At 28.1% G+C, this 9,635-nt stretch overlaps 3 protein-coding genes across 3 annotated transcripts; all 3 read right to left on the reverse strand.

The window, feature by feature from the left end:
• Nucleotides 1-197: 197 nt before the first annotated feature.
• LOC145741777 (uncharacterized) lies at nt 198-2,642 on the reverse strand. The gene is made up of 8 exons (XM_082559432.1): nt 2,524-2,642; nt 1,985-2,100; nt 1,847-1,903; nt 1,557-1,643; nt 1,238-1,393; nt 546-714; nt 424-483; nt 198-277 (listed from the first exon to the last, which is right to left on the reverse strand). Exons 1-8 carry the CDS (start codon nt 2,528-2,530, stop codon nt 198-200), a joined length of 732 nt encoding a protein of 243 aa, XP_082415558.1. The 5' UTR covers nt 2,531-2,642.
• Nucleotides 2,643-3,161: 519 nt separating this feature from the next.
• On the reverse strand, nt 3,162-7,076 carry LOC145741789 (uncharacterized). Its single transcript, XM_082559443.1, has 10 exons — nt 7,029-7,076; nt 6,395-6,563; nt 6,147-6,277; nt 5,703-5,852; nt 5,315-5,443; nt 4,719-4,727; nt 3,855-4,023; nt 3,659-3,789; nt 3,394-3,543; nt 3,162-3,308 (listed from the first exon to the last, which is right to left on the reverse strand). The coding sequence occupies exons 1-10, from the start codon at nt 7,065-7,067 to the stop codon at nt 3,162-3,164; spliced, it is 1,224 nt and encodes a 407-aa protein (XP_082415569.1). The 5' UTR covers nt 7,068-7,076.
• Nucleotides 7,077-7,800: 724 nt separating this feature from the next.
• LOC145741799 (uncharacterized) lies at nt 7,801-8,919 on the reverse strand. The gene has a single exon (XM_082559454.1). The coding sequence runs from the start codon at nt 8,917-8,919 to the stop codon at nt 7,801-7,803; it is 1,119 nt and encodes a 372-aa protein (XP_082415580.1).
• Between the last annotated feature and the right edge of the window lie 716 nt (nt 8,920-9,635).

A 9,635-nucleotide genomic window follows, 5' to 3' on the forward strand; every position in this document is an offset into this window, starting at 1 on the left:
TCCTAAAATGATTATTTAATAAATTTGTATTTGCAAAAAAGTTTATATTTTTATGAATAATTGAGTGTTATGGTATCTACATCAAAAATTATGTTTTTGGGTTTTTTAGACAATGTTTCAATTTAACAATTTTTTTACAGTATTGTTTAAATCAAGTAGTTCAAAGCTAGGAAATGAATAAATTTTATTGTAAGTGTTTAAACAGTAGATAGATTAAGATTTGGTTGGTTTAGTAAGTTCGGGGTTTCAGTTAAAGTCCTGCTGGTGTCGTTTGTATCTAGTCATAAAGAAAATAAAAAAATAATAAGAAAAGAAAATTTAAAACCTACAAATAATTTAAGCTGAATACAATTTACGTTATTTTATATATTCAAATTTTTGTAATTTAAAAAAAACTTTTTTTTTTAATTTATTTTTCGTTACCTGCTGTTTTAACTCTTTCTATGACGTCATAATCACTATCTTCCACATTTGTTTTAGGCTCTAAAATTGAAAAAATTGTTAAAAAAATTATTTATAATTTCAGAAAAAAATTAAAAACTTACTGTTATTTTTAACTTCAATTCCCTTCATGACGTCACCAAAGGCTGACGTATATTTAGAAGCTTCCATAGATGGAGCGTAAAACAAGAAAGCAGGCTGTCCACTTGGTACCGAAAGTTTTGCGACTCCACCGTTATGTGTGACATCATTTGGGGGGTCGTGCTGGGTGCCCTGAAATAATTTTTTACAAGTGTGTGTTAATATGCTTGTTTTTTTTACAACTTCTAAACTAAATTACATTACGAAAAATATTGTGAAAAATATATATTAAAACCGGCAGCGTGGTGTAGTGGTAAAAACACTTGCTACACCACATGAGGTCTGGGTTTAATCCCCACTGCTCCCATGCTGTAGCGTCTTTGAGTAAGGCGCTATAAACGGTATGAACTTCTGCTAAGCCAGCACTTAATCAGCAGTTTAATTATTGGAAAATTTTAATCTATAATATTACAAACTGCCACAGGCAACTCAAGACTGGGTCGCAGTAAGTGATGTTACTTTATGTTTAGGTCGTGAAGTCGACCTTCTTACATTAAGGATAAAGATATATATAAAATAATATATTATACTGGTTGTAGTGCGCAATATTTTTTGTATTGGACTATATTGCAATCAGCAATTTTTGTTTTTACATTTAGCTATTTGTTTCTTCAAATACTAAGTTTTGGAAACGATTAAGATTTTTGACACTTACTCTATCTGTAAACCACCTATCATCATGTGACGTCAGCGCTACGTAACAAAGGAGAGATGATGACGAAAGCAGAGCAAACAGCGCCAGCACGAGGATGCAAATAATTGTGGAAATAACAACTCCAGTAGATTTAGTCGTTTGGTGAAAATAATTTAACTAAAAAAAATTAACATTTTTTTTAATTAAATATTTTTTTTTATAAATGATTATACTGCCTAAAATTAAACTTATTAATAGCAACGTTATTACATAACTTAGTAAAAATGTAATTTAAGACTTAATAAATACATTTTTAGGATTTTTGGTTAATTTTACTAACTTCTTGCGAGATAGACATAGTCATAAGAGCAAGTAAAATCATGACAAAAATTGTTCCAATTACTGAAAATCCAAAAGAAATTGCCGCCTAAAATTAAAATATATTAAATTGTTTATTTTTGATATTTGTTTTAAGGTAATAATAATTAGTATTCATCTTTAAATGGCGATAATTATAGCAATTAAAATAATTATTAGCACTTTTAAATAAACAAGAACTAAAAATAACAATATCAAATAACAGAAATAAATAATTTACACAAAATTTAAAAAAATGGATAAAAAAATTACTGAAAATCTTGTTTTCTTTTTATAAGCAGCAATCTGAGTTCCTCCTGCAACCATAAACTAAAAAAAAAAATTTAAAAATTAAAAAAAAACTTAAATTTTAGATTTATTAAAAATTTAATATATTTTAATAAAGAAAACCAATATTGAAAGCCACAATGGAAATCCGGGATTCCCCAAAAATGACGGAGAAGGTGACGTCAGACCCTGGGTTTGACAAAACATTGCCAGCGCATCGAGAACTAAAATCAGCGATGCTAGAAATCAAAAAAAAATTAGAGTTGTTGTAATTATTATTTTATTTATTAAAACCTTTAAATAAATTTCAAAGTTTTTTATGCTTATTTGTCCTTGAAGTGGGAAAGTTAAATGCGCAACCAAAACATAAAGTAACAATTGTTACCCTGACCCAGTCTCGAATTGTTTTTGGCAGTTTAGAAATTAACAAATTATAATTGTTCTATAATTAAGCTGCTGCTAAGTGTTAGCTCAGCAGAAGTTCATACCGTTTATATCACCTTACTCAAGGGCTTTACATTATAAAAGCAGTGAAAATCAAACTCAGGACCTCATATATTGAGGCCAAGTGTTCTGACCACTACACTACGCTGATATTAATATTTTCTTTATTAATATTTTCAAATTTTAAGATTAAGAATACTGTTTATTTTTTTACTTACATGTCATTATAATACAAACTCCAAGTGGTAATACGTAGGGTGGTTTTTTGAATGGCACAGTATCACCAGGCCTTAAATACTTAAGGTACCAGATTTTACATATTGTGCAATAAGTATCAGAAAAATCAGTCATATTTCTAATATTTTCTTTAATAACTTTTTTGTTAAAATAAATTTAAAGATACTGTATTCCTTTTTTTAATTAAATCTCCTATTAAATTTATTATTTTAATATTTAATTTCTATTTTTTGATATTCTACATTCAGTTTAACTTCTACAGAATTTAAAGATATTTTTAAGCAATATTTTATGCGTGTTGCTTATTATCGCTAAAGACACACCTTTAAGTGTCAGTTGGGGGTTTAAAGTGTATTGTTTCATCATAAACAAAAATTGAATATATTAAAACTTTTGTTTAAAGTGGCACTTCAAATTTTTGTTAAAATGTATTGTAACTTCTTAAAGGAAAAATGACAAAAGAAAAAAAAGTTTTTTGTGCATTAAATGTATTAACAATTTAATTATTACAACAAACTATGTTCTGAAATTACATTTACACATACTTTTATAATAATGCAATAACTAATTACAAAAACAATAAAAATCAGTACTAAAAATCACAATAGGTATTTTGATTTTACACACTACAGCATTTTGCTATTGGGTTAGAGTTTTCGTTTAATATAAGGAGCTCAGTATCATCATCTAGCGGTTGATCATTTGTAATATTTTTAAAAATTAGTTTGAGCAAAAAATTGACAGATTCGTTGATGTTCTTGTTGTTCTAAAATTGAATTTTAACAAAAAATTTATCAAAAAAATTTTAAAGGATGTTAAAAAAATAATAATTAATTTATAAAATATTTTACCTTAGCTGATGTTTCGAACCAACCAGCAAAACCTTTTTCTTTACAATATTCATCCATTTTATCTTTACTGTTCGACAATCCATCCTTTATGACGTCACATTTGTTGCCAAGCAAAATTGCCGGGATCACTTTACCGTCCGGAAGTTGCAGCTAAAAATAATAAAAAAAGTGTTTAATTTAAAAAAATTGAATTTTTAAATTTAAAATTTTTTTTTATTTAGAGTTTTTTTTTAGATTTTTTTTTTTTAATTTTTTTAAATTTTACTTTTTTGTCCAAATCTTCTTTCCAAGCGTCAACAGTCTTTAAAGTTGATGCTCTTGTGACATCAAAGACAACGAACGCACCGACAGCTTCTCTATAATAAACCCTTGTCAAATTTCCAAATCTTTCTTGCCCTAAGTTTAAAATAATTTTTTTTTTATTAATTTTAAATTTTTTTCTTGTCTGTAAATATTTTTACCTGAAATATCCCATAACTGTAACCTTACTATGACGTCACTGTTATAGTGAATCACTTTAAGAGCAAAATCGACCCCAATTGTAGCTCGGTAGTTTTGTTGAAAGGTGTTATGGACATATCTGTTGATAATACTTGTCTTCCCTACCGCTAAATCCCCTATTACTAATACCTGAAAAAATAATTTCTGGTAAACTATTTTTTTATTGGTTTACAAACCGAAAGATTCCGGGTTCGAGACTCGCCAATGCCAAACTATTTGCTTTTGGGCGTTTACGAATTTGTTAATCACATATAATAAAGGCGTACATTTGCCTGATAAAACTGCATATAACCTTTAATGATATGAAAAAATATTTAAAAACCTTATTAGAAAAGTGTTAAGTTAAGGTTGTCAGTTAGAATAAAATCCCATGCTTTTGGATACTGGATAAACTGCTTTACACCAATTAAAGCACGACACATGTGTATGTATTTTTTAATTAATAATATTTAAATATTTACTTTAAATGAATATTCCTTTTTGTAAGTTTGCATTTTATAATCCCACTTTTTATTCATTTGAAGGGTATTTTGATTTCTATACTGCAGAAATTACTTTCGTAATGTTACATCTAAAAGAATGCAGTAAGAATATAAAATGTTAGTTTTAGTATAAGTTTGTTTTTAATTGCGTAAAATGTAAATATTTATATTAGAATGTTTGCAAAAAACAAATATAACTACTTTCTGTTTATTAACACTCATTGTTTTAAAAAAACGTGAAATATTATATTTTTATACACTTAAATTACAAAATTCTAGCAATAGCCTGAACTAACAAATAAATTGTAAAAGTTTAAGGTATTAAAATAAAAAGTTTATTACTTTTATATACTTTTCTCAATCTATTTTTGTTAATATACTTTACTTTATTGAATAATTTATAAATTGCACTAATAGCTTATATAAAAAGTAAAATTCTACTTTATAAAGTGCTAAAACTAAATTTAATAAATGTTATTCAATTTTATTGCACGTAAGTTTTATAAGCATTCTAAAAACACTGAAATTTTAAACTCACAACCTTGGATGACTGCAAATTAAAGATTAACTGATTTGAAGTTCAAGATACTTAAAGCGATACAATTTACGTTACAAAATAAACAACCAAAAAGGCATATATAAATAACATGCACAATATTTGTAAGTGTTTTTAATGGTAAAAATGGCTGTAAATAAGGGTTAAAAATTAAATCGACAGTTAGTAGATGCTTTATGATAAGCATTCTTATATATACATATATATGCTTACATATACATATATAAAAAAAAGGTTAAACAGATATAATTATTTAACAAAAAATAACCAAAACATTTCTTCACAGTTTTTTGCAGCTCTGATGGGTAATTTTTTGTAAAAATAGTTTTTCTGAGAATTTGTGAAATTTAATTTAATTTTTTTATTTTCAGCAACAATTAACTTTTTCGTTTGGACTTGCAGGATTTAATTCAATATGTTCAACCTCTTGTTGTTGAGGGGCAAAGGTCTGCTCATTCTTTAACATTAATTTAACCAATAAATTAGCTGCTTCGTCTATGTTTTGGTTGTTCTAAAATAAAGTTTAAAACTTTTAATTTTTTGGTAGAATTTTTTATGCAATCATAAAAATTCGAAAAAAAATATATAATTAACAATATATTGATGTTGTGAAAAAAATCAAAAAAAAAGTGATTTAAAACATGACAAATTATTTATTTTTTATAAATATTTACCAAACTTAGTTACTTAGGTTATTAAGTTAATTTTGTAAGTACGAATTTTTATATTACCATTTCGATAATTTTATTTAAAAATTCCATACAATTCACCTTTGCTGATGTTTCGAACCAACCAGCAAAACCTTTTTCTTTACAATATTCATCCATCTTATCTTTACTGTTCGACAATCCATCCTTTATGACGTCACATTTGTTGCCGAGCAAAATTGCTGGGATCACTTTGCCGTCCGGAAGTTGAAGCTAAAAAAAAAAAAAAATTTTTAGTAATTTTTGTATATGTCATCTCATGGTTTTGGTTTAATTCTCAGCAACTCCCAATTTAAAAAAAAATTTAAAAGATTTTATCAGTTTTATAACTTAGCTATGTTTATTTAAAATAACAAAGTGTTAACAAGGGGTTTACATTAGCTGGCACAGAAAAATTTTAGCTGTATTTAAAATAACTTGTTGTTGTATATTGTATAATATATATTGTTGTCGCCACTGCTAAAAAAAAACTAAACTAAACTAATTTTGTAAAAGTAAAATTGTTACTTTTTGGTCGAGATCTGTTTTCCATTTATTAACTGCTTCAAATGTAGAAGCTCTTGTGACATCAAAGACGACGAAAGCCCCGACAGCTTCTCTATAATAAACCCTTGTCATATTTCCAAATCTTTCCTGCCCTAAGTAAAAAAAAATTATAACTTTAATATCTATAGTATAAGACTGAAAAGTAAGCTTTTCTATATTGAGGATAAATACATATTTAAAAATAAATATTGCACTAACACGTGGTCTACCTGCTATATCCCATAACTGCAATCTAACCATAATGTCCTCATTTATTTGGATCACTTTAAGGGCAAAATCTACACCAATAGTTGCTCTATAATGTTGGGAGAAAATTTGATGGACATATCTTTTTATAAGGCTGGTTTTTCCAACTGCTATATCGCCAATTACCAAAACCTGTAAATTAAATAGAGTGTTATAATCTTAAATTAAATAGGTTGGTAATAATGCGTGATTTATTTAATATTACACTTTATAGCATGTAAACAATAGTTTGTGAAATTACTAAAACTATTAAGGCAATTAATATTTTGACTGTTAAGTCAGTTTTTTTTTTTGGTTTTTCCGCACATTGATAAAAGTAAATAATAAATACGATATACAATTAATATTACAACAATGCGACGGGAAAAAATGACAAAATCAATTTAATGATTTAAAACATGCCAAAAGTATTAATGTTTACATAAAGATTTATGTATGTTATGGCATGGTCATCAAACCCAAATTATATAAAGCCGTAAAAAACAAGATACAAAACTAAAAACTTAGCCTTATTTAAAGCAAATATATTTATTTAGCCTTTATGTAGAATATGAATTTGGCCTTTCACATAGTAACCTGTAAATTATGTCAACTTACTTTAAATAAATACTCCTTCTTTTCTCCAGCTTCTGACATATCAACTAGAATTATTTAACTTAATACGGAACAATCAATTCACCAATTTTCAATTTATAAATTCTAAGCAAGTAAGTCTAAAAACAATTTCAATCCTCAAAAAAAATAAAATTTTAGCTGTTAAACTTTTGTCTTAATATTGGTTGTGAAAACTGCTTATGGAATAAAATTAAAACTATCTCCACAATATCATATCATATTTATTTTATATATTGGTCTTGCAAGGCTGCATTACTGAAATCTTCATTCAAATTTCAGAGTTATAGATATTTTTATAAAACAAAAATTGCTGTATTTTTACTGTAATTGTATTTTTAGTGTATCACAAACTCTACTTGCTGCATGTTGGTTGTTGACACATTATATTTATTTATCGAACAAATGCATGTCACGTGATTCAGGATTAAAGATTAACAAAATGTTCGACTCGTGATATCTGACGTCATAATAAAATTTGATTTGTAGTTTTAATAAGGATTTGATTTTTTTTAATACAGGAAGGATATATCTAATTTAAAATGCCAAATTAATTTAAAGGATTATTTTTTTCTTTTATTGTTATTGCCTAAAACTGATATAATCTATTATGTTTAATTTTTTTAATTATAAAAAAAATTTGATAAAGTTACAATTTTTTTTAACTCGTGTGTTTGGAAAAATATCTTTTAAAAATTTTATAACTTGACTTTGGAATTTTGGATTTTATTTTTAAATGTCAATAACCAATGTTTATTCAGTATAAATTTTCATCCATGGTTTGCGCTATTTGCCAAGACAAACTTTTGCGCGGTAACGTTTCTTTTTCCTGTTTCCAGATATTAGTAGCCTTAGTTATAACGCTTCCACAAATATATAAAGCAACACCGTACTGCAACAGGGCGGCAGTAACATATGAGGTGTCTCTTATTAAGGCTGCAACACTTAGTATATGATGTAAAGCTGCAAATCCGCCTACTGTGCGTACAAATACAAATGTAAAGCGGTAAGCAGCAGCTAGAGCCCGTTCTAACCCATGTTGATGTAAAAATGCTGGCTCTTTATGAATATTCAATCCCTTTTCACGGCGCCAAGCTGCTGCACCCAAAGCAGCAGCGTTTGCTCTTTCATCTGTCCACGTGGATTCTTTAACGCGTGAGTTAGTGAAAGTAGAAAGCCTAAATAATCTTAAACCGTTTGAGAATAAGTTTGGCGCTTCGTGGACTGCTAGAAAGAGAGTCAAAAGCCATGTGATGTCAGATGATTTAGTCAGTAAATGATGCGACAGTGCTTTCCGTTGTGTATTAGTTGGTCTGTGACTCCAATTCGAGCTGGGATGTAGATCCAGCAGAAGAGGTACGACTTGGTTTCGCCATCTTGCCATTTCCATTGAAATAGCGCGCATGCTGCAGACTACTAAACACACCGATAAAATGCTTTGAACAAGCCGAAACATTGCTGAGCGTTGCGAGTTAACTGGCTTTCCGTGTTGATGGAAATGTGTGGTTTCACTATTAGCTTGCGTTACGTCTTTCATGTTCCAGAAGGTGGCGTAAGAGTGGTAGCCCAGCGAAGTGATGTACAGAAACGCATGGGCTTCGATGTCGTATTGCTCGCTCCCCAGCAAAAACATTGACCATATTGGTATCACCAGACTGTGCGTAAAATCTAATAAAGTTCTGACTGACTCCACCATCTGCTGGTTACATGGCCCGACTATTCTAGCACCCTTCCTTTCGCAGCAGCCTCCAATATGCCCTGTGACTGTGATGTGGCTTAGGCTAAATGTGAAAAACCAATGCAGTATACTCCACGATAAAAATGCAAGTACGGATTGAAGGACATTTTGTTGCCATAAACAAATCAACAATATCATTTTTTTTTAAGTTGGCAAGCCCAGATTTTTTAAAAAAATTCAAATTAACATTTTTAAGTATTAAAGTACATGTATTATGACTAAACAATACAAGTGTATTACGTATTCAAATTTTCAGTAAAGTTAGCCCATTTATTCGACAAAACATTCAAATTTTGGCAAAAAATTTATGTAATATTTCTTAATTTACTTATTTACCAAAAATATCTTATCCGACAATTTTGTCTACGTGAGGTATTTCAGCGTACGTCATATCGTAACTACTCGAGCGTGAAACGAAAACACGTGGTCAAGATATCATAATATTGTTTGAGAAAATTATTTCTCTTTAAATCTCGTTTTACTGAATAGCTGGGATAATAGTAAGAGAGTAAGTCAGCAGTCAAAATATGTCTATCACTCAAGTATTAAATTTTGATTTAAGATGGTATTTCTTTCTTTTTTCTTAATGTTATTGTTAGCAGATATACCATATGCTTTGATAGGAAAATTATTTTAATTGGGTTTTGAAATAACTTGTTTAAAAACAAAAGATTTTTTAGATATTTTAACATCCTGCATGCAAAATGTACAATTTAGTTTTTATATTTGCACAAACATCGTTAAAAAACAGTTGTTTAATATTATGTTTAACATTTTGTCCGAAATTTGTTTTAAATATTAGCTTTATACCACACATAAATGTTCAATGTTTATTGGGAAATAATTAACCAAAT

Source organism: Corella eumyota, chromosome 1 (genome assembly GCF_963082875.1).
Source record: "Corella eumyota chromosome 1, kaCorEumy4.1, whole genome shotgun sequence".
Lineage (NCBI taxonomy): Eukaryota > Metazoa > Chordata > Ascidiacea > Phlebobranchia > Corellidae > Corella > Corella eumyota.

Excerpts from the sequence above, each read along its gene's own strand:
- LOC145741777 (XM_082559432.1), bottom strand. Across the intron at positions 1,644-1,846 it reads AAAAGAAAACAAGATTTTCA|GCGGCAATTTCTTTTGGATT; the intron begins GTAATTTTTTTA and ends TTTTAATTTTAG. Across the intron at positions 1,394-1,556 it reads CTATGTCTATCTCGCAAGAA|TTAAATTATTTTCACCAAAC; the intron begins GTTAGTAAAATT and ends AATTTTTTTTAG.
- LOC145741789 (XM_082559443.1), bottom strand. The coding sequence starts at position 7,067 with ATGTCAGAAGCTGGAGAAAAGAAGGAGTATTTATTTAAA. Across the intron at positions 6,278-6,394 it reads GCAGTTATGGGATATAGCAG|GGCAGGAAAGATTTGGAAAT; the intron begins GTAGACCACGTG and ends TTTTTTACTTAG. Across the intron at positions 5,444-5,702 it reads GGTTCGAAACATCAGCAAAG|AACAACCAAAACATAGACGA; the intron begins GTGAATTGTATG and ends ACTTTATTTTAG.
- LOC145741799 (XM_082559454.1), bottom strand. The coding sequence starts at position 8,919 with ATGATATTGTTGATTTGTTTATGGCAACAAAATGTCCTTCAATCCGTA.